Source organism: Giraffa tippelskirchi, chromosome 4 (genome assembly GCF_054371585.1).
Source record: "Giraffa tippelskirchi isolate mGirTip1 chromosome 4, T2T-mGirTip1v1.2.pri, whole genome shotgun sequence".
NCBI lineage: Eukaryota > Metazoa > Chordata > Mammalia > Artiodactyla > Giraffidae > Giraffa > Giraffa tippelskirchi.
In genome coordinates, this window is record NC_137278.1 from 1,264,365 (window position 1) to 1,280,296 (window position 15,932).

Below are 15,932 nucleotides of genomic sequence, written 5' to 3' on the forward strand. Positions count from 1 at the left end.
TTCGAGTCCAGAGGGGCTGGCCTGTGGCAGCCTTGGTTGTGGAGCTCGGAGGGTCCTGGGAGGGACAAGATCATCAGCGTCGGACCCCGTAGACCAGCCCTGACTTCCTAGTGTTTGCACGAGTCATACAGGAACTCGAGTGATTATCATGAAATTTATCCTTTTAGTCACTCAGTCGTGTCCGACTCTTTGCGACCATGGGCCATACTGCAATCTTTATGTGCTGAGAGAAGGAAAAAGAGTTTAGATTGACAAGCAGATCTTACGGCTCAAGACCGTGCCTTCTGTCGGGGGTAACAGCACGCAGAATGGCTGGTTGAAAAATGGGAAGAAAATTACACCCATCACTCTTCTGACCCTTGTGCTGAGATCTTTCAAAGGCTTAAATCCAATCAGAGCAATTACGGGAAAGGCGATCGAAACACTTAGTGTAACAAACACCAGTTTCCGCTGATTATTACATCAGCTGCACGGCCATAGAGAAACCCTGTCTCCACTCACAAGATGCTGTATCCGGCCTGTCGGTTCCACACTTAGATGAAACGTTGACAGTTTGACAGCACTTTCCTCATTGTTTAATTTAGCTGCTGAGTCGGCCTAAAACCAGGAACTTCTTACTCCAGGAGTGTATTTTCATTTGTTTCCCTATTTTTCTTCAGTGATATTTCATCTTTTATTGATAGTTAATTAGAATAAATGGTTTCAAATACATAGTTAAATATTTGACGTTGGCAAGACAAATCCCTCTGTCCAGCACACAAAACACCAGAGATCTCAAAGATTCTGCAAATAATGTATTTCCCTCCCCAGCAGCCTTGCCTGGCACTGGCCTAGAGGTGGTCCCTCCCCGGCAGCCTTGCCTGGCGCTGGCCTGGAGGTGGTCCCTCCCCGGCAGCCTGGCCTGGCGCTGGCCTGGAGGTGGTCCCTCCCCGGCAGCCTGGCCTGGCGCTGGCCTGTAGGTGGTCCCTCCCTGGCAGCCTTGTCTGGCACTGGCCTGGAGGTGGTCTGCAGACAGTGAGGGTGGGATTTGTTGCTGTTTCTCCCCGTCTACACTGGCCCTTAAGTTAAGTTTGAGGAAAGGGTGGGATCAAGGTGGCAGTGCTTTTTATATGAGCAGATAAAGTGCTGGTATTTAAACTGAGTATCCGGGGCGTCCCTGGCAGTCTAGTGGTTAAGAATCTGCCTGCCAATGCAGGGGACAAGGGGTTGGGTCCCTGGTTCAGGAGGATCCCACACGCCACGGAGCATCTAAGCTGGAAGCCGCAGTGACTGAGCCGGCACGCCTGCAGCCCGGGCTCCACGGCAGGAGAGGCCACCGCGGTGAGGATCCCGAGGACTGCGACCAAGAGGAGACCCCGCTTTTCGCCACCAGAGAAGCCCGTGTGCAGCAAGGAAGACCGAGCACAGCCGAAATAACAAGAGTGATTAGCAAGAATGACTAAACTCAGCGCCTGGGTTCCCAGGCTCTGCGCATGTGTCTCAGCTTCGGAAAACCTGCTGACAGCTCAGATTCTGAGCAACGAAGTTATAGCGACGTCTCTCGAGGAAGACCCTGTCCTCTCTGTGGACACGTGGGTGGTGAGCATGAGACGCTCGCCTCCAGGGCTCTCCCCTCCTCCCACTGCATTCCTGCTCTGTTAGGACTTCTGACACAGGCCCGCTCTTTCTGGGAAAGGGGTGGTTCCTGCAGAAACCCAGAGCACCAGACACCTCCAAAATCGGGTCTGTCCTCCGTCTTTGCGTCAAGGGGAATGAACCTGTGGCCCCAGCCTGCAGCCACCTCCCTTCATTGGGAAGCAAGACAGGCCCTTTGGGTCGGACTTACCTGTAGGCCCCCCCTTCCCTTAGAATCATGTCTTTCTGGCTGTGCTGGGTCTTCGTCGCTGTGAAGGCTTTTCTCCAGTTGCAGCGAGCGGGGCCGCCCTCTCCCTACCGTGGGTGGCTTCTCCTGTTGCTGAGCACCGGCTCTAGGGCCCTCGGGCTTCAGCCGTGGTGCTTCCTGGGCTCCAGAGCTCAGGCTCAGGAGCTGTGGAGGCCGGGCTTTGTTGCTCCGTGACAGGCGGGATCCCCCCAGACCAGGGGGTGGACCTGTGTCCCCCGCACTGGCAGGCGGATTTGTGACCGCTGGGCCACCAGGGAAGCCCTCCTCTGCAGGTCCCGGTACTTGCGGCTTGCTCTGGCCACACGCCCTCCCCAGCCACTTCCTACGGGCGGGACTGCTGTGACCCACGGGCGCGAGGCGGGGCCGGGACTGGCGGAGGAGCTGGACTGGGGCTGCAGATGAAGCCGTCACTCCTCAGCTGTGCCCCCGCCGCCCCCACTGCAGCTCCCCACTGAAAGAAACTAACTAGTTTTGGCCGAGCTGGGCCTGTGTTGCCATGTGTGGGCTTCCCATTTCCGTGGTTTCTCTTGATGGGAAGCACGGGCCCTAGGCACGCAGGCTCAGTAGGTGTGGCGCGTGGGCTTAGGTGCCCCTCGGCGTGTGGGATCTTCCCAGACCAGGGATCAAACCCGTGTCCCCTGCGCTGGCAGGTGGATTGCAGCAGGCAGGTGCCCCTCCAGCCCCTTTGCAGACAGGCTGCAGGGGGCCTCCCACCTTGGTCCCAGGGTGCGCCGGTGTTGACCGAGGATGTGGGGGGGTGGTGTGCAAAAACAAAAGCTTTTATGCAGCCTGGCTTGTGGGCAATCCAGGGATGGGCCCACGCTATCACGGTTGTGTTTAGTTTGTGAAAACCAGGCATGGCCTGCACTGCCCAGGAAGCACCCAGAACAGGGATGGGGAAGCTGGGGGAGAGAAAGGTGGGAAGGGTCTGGGGTGCCGGCGATGGGGCCAGGAGCAGAGAGGTGCCCACGGCTCAGTCCTCGATGGCACGGGTGGAAGCCTGGCAGGTCCCAGACGCTGGGTCCTCACGTCACCATCCTGCAAAGGCCACTCTGCAGAGAACAGACCACATCAACTGAGGTGTGAGCAGTGCTTGATTTATTAGCATTAAAAAAACCCAGTTCATATATACAAAACAAGCTGATTTTTGTTGCCAAGTGTTAAAAGCACTCCTTTAAAATTAAATACAATTTAAAGCATGGATTAATGAGTTGTTTTCCTGGGAAGCACTTAAGTGAATGAATATTTGCCAACGGAAACATCAGATGCACACCACGCAAGCCCCGGGGGGTCACGGGACCCACAGGCCTGCTCATCACAGCGTCTGACCCCGGACACCGTGGGCGCCGCACACGCCCCCAGTGGGTATCCCTGCTAAGACCCAGGGCAGGGGCATGACCTGTGAACATTCACTTGCACGTTAGAATAACGACCAACTTCAGCTGCAGCTGAAACCTCACCCCAGGCCCCCCGCAGCCGCACTGATGAGCTGCGGCACTCGGGGTGGCTGGTGAACACCCACGCTCGGCCGGGGGCCCTGCGGCAGCCGCCAAGCAGAAGGCACAGGGCGCCAGGCCCGTCCCAGCTGTGCGCGGCCTCGTCGCCCAGACACACCGAGGACACAGGGAGGACGGGAGCGCCCGCCCGCCCGCTGGAGCCCACCCCCAACCCGCCCAGGCCCCGGCGCGCTCGGGCCTCGGTCCTCAGGACTCCGGGCGCCAGCCGCTCCGCGGGCATGGACGAGGACGAGGACGTTGGGAACACGGGCTGGCTGAAGCCTCCTGGAGCTGTGATTAGACGTGAAGGACGGCAGCTTCCGCAGAGGAAGGGCTTCCTGAGCTGGGACTCGTTGCTGAGCAACAGGCTCCAGGTGTGAACAGCCGGCCGGCCGGCGGTCTCACTGGGGGTCTCGGTGTGCGACCCGGGTGGCTGGTTTGCTCGCCGGCCTTTGTGCTTTGAAACGCTTTTCCGCTCGCAGACCCTGTCGGGCCTCTGCGGGGGGTCGGCGGGGGCTCTTTCACGTGAGAAGTGCTGTCCAGCAGGGCCCTGACAGGGACTGCTGGGGTGACCGGTGAGTCTCGGGCAGGGCTCCGGCTGCTGCCTCCCAAGGCTGGCACTGCGGCCGCAGCAGGCTGTGCCACCAGCGATCAGCCCCGAGCGCCGGGACACGTGGAACCGAGCGTCTGCTGATCTAAGACTCGTGTGGAGACCACAGAAAACCGCCGCGAGGAACGCCCCACAGGATCCAATGACAGCGTTCACCAAAAATAGTTTAACAGCACTTTAAATAATTTACAAAAAGGCTACAAAAATCATATTTACCAGGACACGTCTGTTAAATAAAAACACGGTTTCACGTTAGTGTACAAATCTACAGGCTGTACAGGGACCTCCAGGGTCCCCCGTTCCATAAGGAGCGTGGCCGCAGGGCACGCAGCGCTCACAGCTGCAGCACTGAGCCCTGGGCCGTGGGACCACCGCCCTCCTCCACGGACGCATCGCTGAGCTCGCTGGCGTCGCTGCCCAGGGCCTCGGGCTCCTCCTCGTCTCTGTCCAGCCCTCTGTGCCCGAACCGCAGGTCCAGGACACCCTCTTCCGGCCCCGAGCCCCTCCTGTCGGACAGGCCGAGCCCTGCCCGGGGCTTCCTGCGCGGCCAGTGGCCGCCCTCCCTCACCAGCAGGCGCGGGCTTCCGAACACCGGGCCGCGGGCGGCCTGGGCCTCCCGGAAAGCCGAGAAGGACGGGCCCTGCAGTGGCAGGCTCAGGCCGGGGCTGAAAAGGCCGGCCTGCTTGGTGCCCCAGGGCACGCTCTTCCCGAAATGGAACAGCTGTGTGGAGAGCAGCGGCGAGAAGCCGGCGAAGGGCAGGCCCCTCCGGGGGTCTGCGGCAAGGCTGGGTGAGCCCCGGGCCCGGCCCCCCGGCCCCTTCTCTCTCTGGCTGCCGAGGCCCCCTCTCCACACGGCTGCGTCCCTGCCTTCCGGGCCCAGCACCCAGGTGCTCTGCAGCCGGCTCTGGGAGGCGAGGTCAGGCCAGGGCAGGGTGAGGCCGGCCCTGGGCGCCCCGTCCCGCTCAGAGCCTGGGGTCCGTGCCAGCGAGCCGCGGCCCTCTGCCCAGGCGCCAGCCTCCGTGCGGCTTGGGAGCCAGCTTGTGCCCTCTCCCGTGACCCCTTCGGGCCCCCTGGGGCCTGGGTCTCTGGGGGCACAGACGTTCCTCCTGGGGGCTGGGGCCCCTTTGGCAGCGGCAGGCCCGCTGGAGCTCCTGGGCGGCACCAGCTCGCACCTGGCCAGGGTGGTAGGGGGGCAGGGCTGCTCGGGGCACGGGCTGCTCCCCCCGCCTGGAGCGAGGGCTCTTCCCGGTCCTCGGGGTCCCTCGGCCCCCGGCTGCGGGCCCCCCCTGGCCCTCTGGCTCCACGTGCACACGCCTGGCTGGGCGGCCAGGCCCGGGAGCTCCGGCCTGGACCCCATCGGTGCTCCCAGGGCGGCCGGGCCTCCTCCTGGAACTTCTGATCCGCTCACGGACTCCTTGGCCTTCTCGGCCAAAAACTTCCGAATCTCTAGCTCGATGCTGTCGTCGCTGTCTACAGAGCTGCTGTCATCAGACAGGGAGCTGGGGCTTCTGGCGGGACCGGGAGGCTCGTGGGCTTCAGATTCCCTGGAGAACAGGCCCCCTGGTGCAGCCCTGCCCCGGGGCCAGGGGGCTGAGGGGCCCGAGGGCAGGTCCTCCGGCCCTGAGCCGTCCGCCTTCGCCCTTGCTGTTTCCCGGCAGGAGACGTGCGAGGGTCTCCCCGGGCTCTCCCTGCTGTCCCTTCTGGACTTTGAGAGACAGCTTTTCAGCAGGTGTGGGCTTCGGTCTCTCCAGTCCTTCTGGAAGCCCCCCAGTTTGTCCAAGAACTGTGTCTCTGTGGTGCTGAAGCGGACTCTCTTCTTGCAGCTGCCTCTGGGGTCCCTGCACCTCTTCCGGAGCCTCTGCTTGGAGCGCAGCAGGTCCTTGATGGCCGTGTCCAGGTCCTCGTCGCTGTCCAGCGAGCTGCTCTTGTCCTCGGAGCTCCCCTGCGCATCCCCGTGCCTCACCTCGGCTGTCTGCGCAGGGCCTGGCGGTGCGGCCCCCGGCAGGTCCAGGGCCCCGAGCTCATCCCCCGGCCCGCCCGTCTTGAAGGGGAGAGGCTGGCCGCGGGTCTCGCTCTCCCTTCTGGGGGCCTCAGGGGCTCGCCTCTGGCCAGGCTGCACCCGGCCCTGGCTGCGCTCAGCGTCCAGGGCGTTCTGCGTCTCGGCCGTGTCTCTGGGCCGCCTGGGCGTGCAGGGCATCCTGCCGCGCCTCCTCCTGCAGCCTGGGGACGGGTCTGGTGTGCTGGAGGCCGGGGCACTGAGGCCAGGCGGCAGCGGCGGGCTGTGGGTGGGCCGGGCACAGGCCTCCGTCCGGGGCAGCGGGCCCCCCGACTGCGCCTTCAGGGCCAGGAATGTCCGGATCTCCTGCTCAATGCTGTCATCACTGTCCACCGCGCTGCTGTCGCCGTCTGGGTGGGCAGGCACGTCGGGGCCCTCGCAGAGCGGGCTGCTGGGCGGGGGCCTTTCCCCACTGGCCACGGGGGCCGGCAGGATGGTCTTCGAGATGTCGAGGATGGCCTCAGCGCACATCAGCTCTGCAGATGCGTCTGCCCGGCGTGGGGACCCGTCCACGCCCGGGCTCCCAGCAGCCGCGCTCCCCGGAGGTGTGGGAGCCGTGGTTTCCCTGGGGAGCCTGGGCGGGTGGTTGGGGTCTGGGCCGTCCGGGCCGTCCAGGCTGAGGTCCGTGGCCTTGGGGGCTGCTGGCTTCTTCTTGCCAGGGGTTCTGCTGTGGGCTTCAGGCCAGGTGCTCCTCGTGCCGTGAGCAGGGGCTGCGGGCCCCTTCTCCTCCGTGGGCGGGGGCCCCTGCTGGCCCCCAGCCTCCCTGCGCCGCTCCCGCTGGTACAGCCGGATGGCCTCCTCGATGCCATCATCGCTGCTCGAGTCGGCCTCCTCGCGCACCAGGGCCGCGCTCCTTGGCCGCCTGCCCTTCCGCGCAGAGCCAGCGCCCCTGCGGACCCCGCCTTTACCCAGTGCGGCCTCTGCAGGGGGCCCTGCGGTGGCAGCAGCAGGCTCGGCAGTGACCTTGGACCTGAGGCCTTTGGGCAGCGCGCTGGCCTTCGTGGACCTGGGCAGCTTCCGGAAGACACACTCCTTGTTGGCTCCCGGCAGGCCGTGCTGCAGCGCCGTCACCGGCGGCTCTCTGCCAGGCCTGCACGCGGCTCTGCTCCCGCTGTCGCCAGGGTCTGCCTTTCTGTCGGCAGGAAGGTCGCATTTCTGGGTCTCCTGCAGCCTCTTCTCACTCAGGAACTGTTCGATCTCCGCCTGGATGCTCCGTTCGAAGGAGTCATCGCTGCTCACACTGAGTGGGGAGGTGGAGCCCCGGACACGGCCGGGGCCAGCTGCAAGGTTTAGGGGACACGGGGTGGCTGGGGTGCCGCTCAGAGGTGGCTCTGGTCTGCACCGATGGGCCGCGTCCATGGCTGCAGGTGATGGCGCAGCCCCGCTCTTGGCCCTCAGGTACTCCTGGATGGCTTCCTCGATGTCCCGGTCCACCGAGTCATCACTGTCCGAATCCAGCACCAGGGGCCCGAGTTTGGAGGCCTCCTCCTCCTCCTTGGAGTCAAAACCCGCGGCAAGACCACAGGCTGCAAAGGCGGGGCTGGCGGCCGGCCGGGCGCCCCGGCCCCTCTCCGCCCTCTGGCTCCTTGGCCGGGCATGCTCGCCGCTCATGCCCAGGGCTGCGCCGTCACCCTGAAGCCTGCTGATGGCCATCTGCACCTTGGCACTCACCGCCGTTCTCGAGACGCCCTCTCTGGGCTCCGAGAAGCATCTGGGAAACCTACAGCTCCCGGGTGGGCCGAAGGCCTCCCATGCGGACCGCAGGGCCAGCACAGGAGGCGCGTTCATGAGAAACATCCTAGCGGGTGGCGTGGAGAGGCGAGGCTTTGCTTCTCTGCCTGCTTCACATCCTGCGGGGCTGCATGCCAGGCGGGCGCCCTGGGTCAGGTTGCACGGGAGCTGCGGGGCTGGCGAGGGTCCGGCTGGCCGCGCACCCCCGGGCTTCAGCTTCCTCGGCTGTACGGGGCGGGTGGCCAAGGAGACTCATGAGAAAATGGTTCCGAGCCCCGTGGGCCAAGCTCGTGGAAGCTGACACGGTGTTCTTCCTCCGTCATGCCTCCATCCGTCTTCGCCGGCGAAGGAGCAGAGGCGTGGTTTGCCTTCCGAAGTCGTCGAGAGGGGGCGACGGGATGAAGACGCAAAGCCTCTTGGCGGGTGGAAAGGTCGACTGGGGGAGTCAGGCTCAGCGACACATCATGGGTTGGCTGTCTCTTGACACGAACTGGCAGCTCCTGAAAAGAGAAGTTACGTGATGTGAGCACCTAAACGCCTTTGAAGAGTTATTTACACAAAAGCCTTTTTATTGGAAAAGGTTGAATGTGTATTTGCCAGATGATCTCAGGGGACTGTTTGACTATTTGCATGTAATTAGCAAGGTCACTGCCCCAAACAGTCATGTGCCCCTTCTCACACTTTGTGGCTCCTCCGCTTTCTGCATCTCAGTCCAAACGTGGCTGGGCTGCTCTGGGGAACACAGTGAGGACTTGCTCCCAAAGGCTTTTACACCAGAGGTCTGGGACCCCCGCCACGGAGGGGACGTAGGGCAGGCTGTACACAGCGGATTAGAAAGACGCAAAATACACCATGTAACTATCAACCCCAAACACACCTCTCTGACCTCTCCCGGCCCCCCCCAAACTGGGATGCGAAGTGACCGAGAGTTAAGAGGAGACCTTGGCAGCGCTCCTGGAAACAGGGAAATTGAGTTCCAACCCCAAATGGTGCCGGGCAAGGCCGTCACCGCTGGGGAGCCTGGGGATGGGGGTGGCCGGAAGTGGCCTGGGTGTTTGCTTTGCTTCCCTGAACATCCTTCTCCCGGAGGAGCTTCCTTCCTGACGAGCACAGAATCCCGTGTTTACACACCACAGTCCTTTCCAAGAAAGCCTGGCCCGGCCACCTAGGCACAGACGTGCCCAAACAGGTGGGACCAGCAATTAACCAGAGGGTGTGACCAATTCAGAAGGAAGTCCTTTGCTATGGCTATTTATGCTCAAAAAGTGAAACTGCAAAGTCAAAGAATTTGCTGCAATTACCTGCAATTCTCTTTAAGTCCAGGTTCGGTGTAACATTTGCAGAACGGTTCAGGGACTGGGTCTTCATCTCTCTACGGGTACTCTGTAGCATCTTGGGCCCACTTTTTAAACAGACTTTTGACTGTCAGGATTAAAGAGAATCAGAGACTTAATTCAGAGGCTGAAACTATAGCCGGTAAATATTTGGGGGGAAAGAAAGTGCATTAATTTAAGGGCTTGAAATTCAATTTTGGAAGAACTTACCCCGAGGCCAAATACAGTTAACCACAATAATTAACAGTTCCAACTCCCCTGAGCCATTGGTCTGATGTAGCAGGACAGGCATGGCTGGGGACGCAAGAAGCCACTTCAAAGTCCTCAGACGGAGCTCCCACGACGGCCGATGGCCTTTCCCACAGCACCACCCTCCAAGGAGGTCCCCCCCTAAGGACAGTGCGGGCCAGCAAGGCTGAGGGGGAGGGCTCTTCCACTGGGCTGTGCCCACCTCACTGTGCTCATTATTCAAGATGCCCTGGCGAAATAGCACAGCACACGAGACATTCCCATAGGCCTTCTCAAGAGTCTAGATCAGGAATGTTCACTTGCTGAACAGCAGTGCTGTCTGAAGAGGTGGCCTGGGGACAGATCCCAGCGAACCAGGCTGCAGTGACTTCTACTCCCGGTAACAGAGAGCGCGGGAGGGAAAAACGCTCCTCGCTACTTATCACCTTGACTGTGGTCACTGCTTCTAAATGACTGTCTCCAGCTCGGACTCCTAGGGAGCGGTTTTCTGAACTGTCAGATTATCTAGCCCAAGAATGAGGTTAAAAATTCAGAGGGTGTCTCCAGCGACAGCTTGGCTTGTGGCTTTAAAACAATGGTCTACATAAGATGAATCATTCTGGAAAACTCCCCTCAACTGTACTTTGGGGGACTGCGGGCTGAAGCCAGGGGGCTCCCACTTTGTCAGACTGCTAGCCTGCAGCCCAAGAGCCCCGGAACCAAGTCTGGAGGGTGACTGTGGGGGCCCCAAAGCCGCGTGGTGCCAGAGTCCGAACGGTGCAGGGGGGCCCTTGGGCCTCTCTGTCTAGACAGACACCTCCTGTCTCCAGGAGGGCAGAACCTCACTAATGCTTGTCCCCGGGCAAGCCTGGCTCCCTGCACGGATGCCCAGCACAGCTCTGGGTTCCCCACAATGCTGTGCAACCCTGGCTGGTCCCCCAGGGTAGGGAGCTGAGGGTCAGGGTACAAAGCCCAGAAGGAGGGCCTCTCTGGATTGCCGGCCTGAAGTGGGTGTGGGCTGGAATTTCAGCCAGTCTTGCCAGAAGGCGAGGCTTGACAACACAGCACAGACGGCTCCAAGCAAAGCTGCAGGGCTGCTGTCTGTGCCTGGAGGGCCGCAGGCAAGGCGAGACCCTTGGCTGGCCCTGCCCGCCCTTTGCTCCCGGCTTGGGGGCGTTCACCTCCAGCGCGGCCTCTGCCAGGAGGCATCCCTGCGCCCAGAGCAGCGATCCGGTCCTCCAGCAGGAAGGGGTTGGGCTGCGCCCCGGCTTTATATTCTGGGCTCCGTGGGTTTGGGGGCGAGGGGCTGGCCAGGAAGCCGGGTGGACCCTCCCAGAAGCTGCGTGGGGCGGGACGAGGGGCGCGATCCCTGCGGGAGGGCTGAGCGCGGGCCCCCCCGCCGCCGGCCCTCACCTGGCCTCACCTGGGCCCCGCGCCCGGCCGGCTTCGAGGAACGCGGGCGCGCGCTGGTGGGGGCCCGGGCCAGGAGCTGCCTCTGGGGCCGCGATCCCCGGCCTCCCGGTCGGGTGACTAGCCGGCGCCCGGCCGGGTCCACGCCGCACGCGGCGGCCCCTTCCCCGGCGGCCTGGCGCCGCGGTGCGGCCTGCGCGCCCGCCCTCTGGCCCGGCCCCCGCCGCCCACTCGGCCCTGCGCCGGCCCCCAGCCCTCGCCCGCGTCGGTCCCGGGGAGGCGGCGAGGTCCCGGAGCCGAGGGGCGGGCTGCGCACGCCGGGGGCGCGCGGGAGGGCGGGGCGCGCGCAGGGCGGGGCGGCCCCGGAGCCCCATCCCCGGACCTACCGGCGGCGGCGGGGCGGCGGCGGCCGCGCTCCGGAAGCCGTGCCCGGTGGCTGGGCATCATGGGAATGGCACGGCCGAGTTCCGGGGGAGGCGCGCGGCCCGGCCGGACCCCCGCCCGGCGAGCGCGCGCCCACCTGCCGGCCGCGCCGCGGAGGAGCCGCAGGAGCCGCGCGCCGCCCCCTCGCCCGCTCGGCGCCCGCGCCCCGCGCCCCGCGCCCGGCGCCGGCCCCGCCTGGAGGCGGCCCGAGCCTCCGGAGACGCCCCACCTCTCCAGTCTCCGGCCGGCCCCCGAAGTGCGCCCGCGGCGCTCGGAGTAAGTAGTCGGTTTGAGGTCTGACCCCGTCCGCTCCTGGCCAGAGGCGGGGCCCTCCGGCGCTGCGGGGCCCGTCTCCCCGGGGGCCCCCAACTGCTGGGCGCTGAGTCGGTGGCCGGGTCGGCAGACACTGCCCTGCCTCCGCGGTCCCGGGTGGAAAGTTCAAGCCGGGAGGGTGCGGGGCCCCGCGGGGCGCGCAGATGGGCTGCTTTGGGGCTGCTCGTCAGTCCCTTAACTAGACACTCCTGCCCGGCCAGGGGCCCCTGTGTGCCTAGCGCCGTGCCCCCTTCTCCTCCGGGCTGGCTGAGGGGGTTCCTTGAGCCTGCACAGAGCTCCAGTCTGGCCCCCTGGAAGCGGCCGGCCCCTCTGCGTCCCCCCACCCGCTCCCCACGCCCCTACCAGTGCCCTGAGCTCTGGGCTGCGCGTCCAGCCTTCTCTCTGGGAAAGCTGCCCCAGCCTCCAGCTGCCTTTGCCAAATGCCGCTGTGTCTGCGCTTCATAACCCACCCCCCAGGGCAAGAGTCCTGCTGCAGGGATGCATGGGTGGCAGGGTTCAAGCCTGCTGTGCAGTGGAAGCCCAGGGCCAGAGCAGCAGAGGGCAGGGCAGGGCAGGGCGCACGGTCACTCAGGGAGCCCTCTCTGAACACCTGAGCGTGCGGCCCGGCTGGCCTTGGGGGGGCCGGGTGGAGGCTGGGGTACCCCGGGCCTGGCTGCAGAGGCACCCCTACAGGAGGAAGCGTGTTGAGACACACCTGTCATTGGCCAGTTTGGGGAGGGGAGGGAGCACTGTCTTCTGGGACCGAACCCCCAACAGTAAGGAGCTTGTTTCTGCTCCTCACTGACTCTGTGGCCTTGAAGCTGTGTGATTTTTCTAACAGCTCAGAGATCTTCACTCAAGGCCTGGGGTGGCCCACTGCCCCTCAGGGTCCTGGGGCCGGTGGGGCAGACCCTGACCCGTGCGAGGGGCACATCGAGAGGAAGACACAGACGCTGTGCGTCTGCCCACCCATGCCAGCCTCCGTGGCCCCGACCTAGACCTATCTCGGGGTGAACTGGGGTTTCGTCTCCTGTCTAGAAAGTGCCAGAAGTTGGACAGGAGAAAACAAATCAGAGGCTTTATTTCTACAGGGATGAGAAGGGGGCTGTTTCTTATCTGCCTGGGGAATTTGGGGCCAAGTGTCAAGAAACCCATGAAAACATTGAATTAATCCTTCAGTAAATTGTTTAATAAACACTGTCTTCCCATCATGAGAGTAATTCTTCTTTATTACCGAAAGTTTGGGAAAAGGTATCTAATGAGCCAGAGCTAGGGACTCTGTATTTTGGCATGGTTTTTTCAGTTTTTAACTAGTGCCGTGATGAACATCTTTGCTGCTGTGTCCCTGGAAGCTGGCTCAGTTTTCCTAAGGGTAAATTCCTAGAAGAGACGCTGCCGGGCCAAGGACTGGGATGTATTTTGGCCAAAATGCCGTCCAGAAAGGCCCGGCTGACGTCCCGTCCGCCCTCTAGGGCTGGCGCGTGTCCTCCGTTTGTCTCTGGCAATCTCGCGGGTAAAACAAGCCTTTCCACTTGGAGTTTAATTTCTTTGCCTCCTGGTGGTGTAGAGCATCTTTTGCTTTTACTCTTGGCCGTTTGGAAAATTGCCGGTATGTGTTCTGTGTACATTTTTAAATATTTTTCTGTCGGGGTGTGTCTTTTTCTCGTTCAGAGCTTTTCTCATTAAGGACTGAGCCCGTCCCCATCATATACACGGTTATTTTTCAGTTTGTCATTTTTCTTGTAACTTTGGGTTTAGCTTTTGGTTTGTTTTGTTGGTGATGCTTGAGTTTTCAATTTGTGTGGCCAAACCTGTCAAGTTTCTTTTATGGTTTCCAGCTTGGAGATAAGACCCAGGGTGGCTGTTAGCACGCTGAGGTTTCCTAACCCGTTTGCCAATTTAATGGCTACACTTACAAATAAGAACTACTGAAGACCTGGAGGGGTGTGAATTACAGATTCCTGTGAACATCGGAACCCCAAGATGTGACGGGTAATAAACAAATTCTGGAAAGGGAGAGGCTTTCTTCACTTCTTGTTGAAGCCACCGACCTTCAGATATCTGTGTACACACGCAGGCTTGTCCGCACATACACACACACACATGCACACAGACCCACGTGTGTGGACGCACAGGGCACACATGCACACATTTATACTCTAACTGTTAGGGAGCCCTGCCTCCTGCACGTTGTTAGGTCATCGTTGGAGGAAGGGCACCTGTTGTGATCGAAACTCAGCTGCTGTAAGAGGTGCCGACCTTGGCGTTTAGTTCCTTCAGTCAGGCCCCTCACTGTGCAGGTTCAGGGTCTCCTGGGATCAGCCCCCAGGCCACCTTCCCCTGGTTCTTGCAAGGGACCCACCTGGCACCGTGAAGTGGGCTCCCTTCCCCAAGGCAGGGGTCCCCCAGGCACCTCTGCTCAGCCCAGTCCGACGCTTCTAGAAGGACAGCCAGTAGCTCTCCTGTCCCGCAGGTGGGTGAGTGGTGGAAGCAGGGGCCAGGGCGGTGGCTGGGCTTCTGGTCGGGCTCCCGGGCTCCTCGTGGTCACTGCGGTCCTCTGGCCCTCCCCCTGTCCTCCTGTCAAGGGGGGCAGGGAATACTTCGAGACCATCTCTGTTATTCTCGGCAGGGAGCAGGTGAACTCCAGAGAGGCAGCTGGGGCCCCGGGGCCAGGGTCAGCGCGAGTGGCAGAAGCCATGCCCCTTATTCATCTGTTTTCCCTGAAAGAGTGAAGAGCACCTTCGTGATGAAAGAAACTTGAATGAAAGGAGGCACCGCACACCCGCCCCACCAGGAGCTCTGACAGCCCCTGGGATGCAGCAACTGCAGCTGGTGGGAGAATGAAGAGCGTGTCCCGCCGCGTCTGAAATGTGAGGCCCGCTGACCCCGCCCCGAGGACTCTGTCCCGAGGTCGCGGTCACAGTCCATGCGGGCGAATCGCCACAAAGACGACCCTTCACTTAGCAAAGCCACCCCCTGCACCCGGCTGCTCGGAGGGGTGGAGACGCTGACTGCAGTGCGCCTGGAGCCTCTGCCGAGGGGGACGAGGTGGGGCCGCGTGGAGCCAAGGCGGGCTCTCACCGTGACCGTGGGGTGGCCTGCCCAGCAGAAGAGACGACAGAGTGGCATCTCACCCCTGGATGTGCCAGCCACCGTTAGCCGCGGGACCTCCTCTGCGGAGTGGCTTGGTGTGGGGGCTGGTGGGGGTGCTGTGGGGTTCCTGCTGACCTCTCCATACTGTTCCAGCTTTGAAACCATGAGCATTGCTTCCTTATATACAAAGACCAGCTCATAAAGTGTGGAATGGAAATGTGCGAAAGTTCACGTGTGGTGTAACTGTAGCCACACACACACCACCCAGATCAGGCCCAGGCGGTAACTCGACTCAGTTCAGCCTTGGGAAGTCTATTTCTGTAAAACTGTTTTTTAAAATCACTCGCCTCGTGAGTTTGGGATTGACGTAGATACACTCCGATGTATAAGAAAACCAGTGAGAACCTACAGCACAGCTCAGGGACCTCACTATGCTCTGTCGTGACCTAAATGGGAAGGAAATCCGAAAAAGAGCGGATCTCTGTATACATAGAGCTGATTCACTTTGCTCTGTCGCAGAAACTAGCGCGATGTTGTAAAGCAACTAAACGCCAATAAAAATTAATAAAAAGTCTGTTGCCTCAGAAATGACTTTTATTCAGTTTGTTGCTTGAGTGTCAGATTTCTTATAATTTTCCTGGTGTGATTTTCACCCAATTTATTATTTACCATCTTAGGGATCAACTTGACTTTAAGATTGTCCATTTATAAGGCAGCTAAACTAGGCAGAAATAAGCCCCTTGAGGGCACAGTGTTTGTCCAAAACGAAAGATGAAGGCATGTTACTTCCAGTTTATTCTCAGAAGAGCGGGATATTTTCCAACCCCAGGTTTGAGAGAAAAAAGGTTTTGTCTCTGATTCTTTGCAGAAAATAAGTTGGGTGAAGGCCCTCATTCCACAGCTCTGGGAAGCTTGCTCTCGCCTCTCCTTGGAGCCTGGGGGCTCCAGGGAATGGTACTGGGAGGTGGCCGCACTAGGGGCTCGGGCCGGATTAAAGTGGGGAGACCCCTTTAAAAGCGGGAAAACATGCTGAGCAAAGGCAGAGCAACGAGGCTGGCAGGAGGCGGACATTCTGGTCCAGCTGTGCTCTGGGCCGGAGGCCCCCGAGGACGGTCCACTCAGAGGTGGGAAGGCATCAGGCTGCGGTGTCCTTGGACATAGGCCTGGGCGAGGGGAGCTGGTGGTGACGTGGGTACAGGGAGGCCAAGGGTGAGATGAGCCCTCAGGCTGGGGCCACTGTGCGTGGGCGCCCCCGGGAGGGGGCACCTCGGTCGGGAGCGTGGCCAGTGCAGGCCCACTCCCAGTGCCTCCACCCTGAAGGGGTCTGGGCAGCGGCTCTGTGTCCGCCACATCAACT

General features: G+C 61.6%; 1 protein-coding gene and 1 long non-coding RNA gene across 5 annotated transcripts; one reads left to right on the forward strand and one right to left on the reverse strand.

Moving 5' to 3' along the window:
• Nucleotides 1–2,963: 2,963 nt before the first annotated feature.
• PPP1R26 (protein phosphatase 1 regulatory subunit 26) lies at nt 2,964–11,340 on the reverse strand. Of its 3 annotated transcripts, none has more exons than XM_081593520.1 (3): nt 11,134–11,340; nt 9,077–9,197; nt 2,964–8,275 (listed from the first exon to the last, which is right to left on the reverse strand). In XM_081593520.1, exon 3 carries the CDS (start codon nt 7,839–7,841, stop codon nt 4,323–4,325), a length of 3,519 nt encoding a protein of 1,172 aa, XP_081449646.1. In that variant the 5' UTR covers nt 7,842–8,275; nt 9,077–9,197; nt 11,134–11,340; the 3' UTR covers nt 2,964–4,322. The 3 variants fall into 3 exon arrangements, with proteins under 3 accessions (XP_081449646.1, XP_081449648.1, XP_081449647.1); XM_081593522.1 differs by lacking the exon at nt 11,134–11,340 and adding an exon at nt 10,751–10,857; XM_081593521.1 differs by lacking the exon at nt 11,134–11,340 and adding an exon at nt 9,320–10,816.
• LOC145546497 (uncharacterized) lies at nt 11,199–15,163 on the forward strand. 2 transcript variants are annotated; one of them, XR_014082976.1, is made up of 3 exons: nt 11,199–11,446; nt 13,321–13,474; nt 14,112–15,163. It is a non-coding gene; the product is annotated as an uncharacterized LOC145546497 (long non-coding RNA). The 2 variants fall into 2 exon arrangements; XR_014082975.1 differs by having other exon boundaries at nt 14,210–15,163.
• The last annotated feature ends 769 nt before the right edge of the window (nt 15,164–15,932 follow it).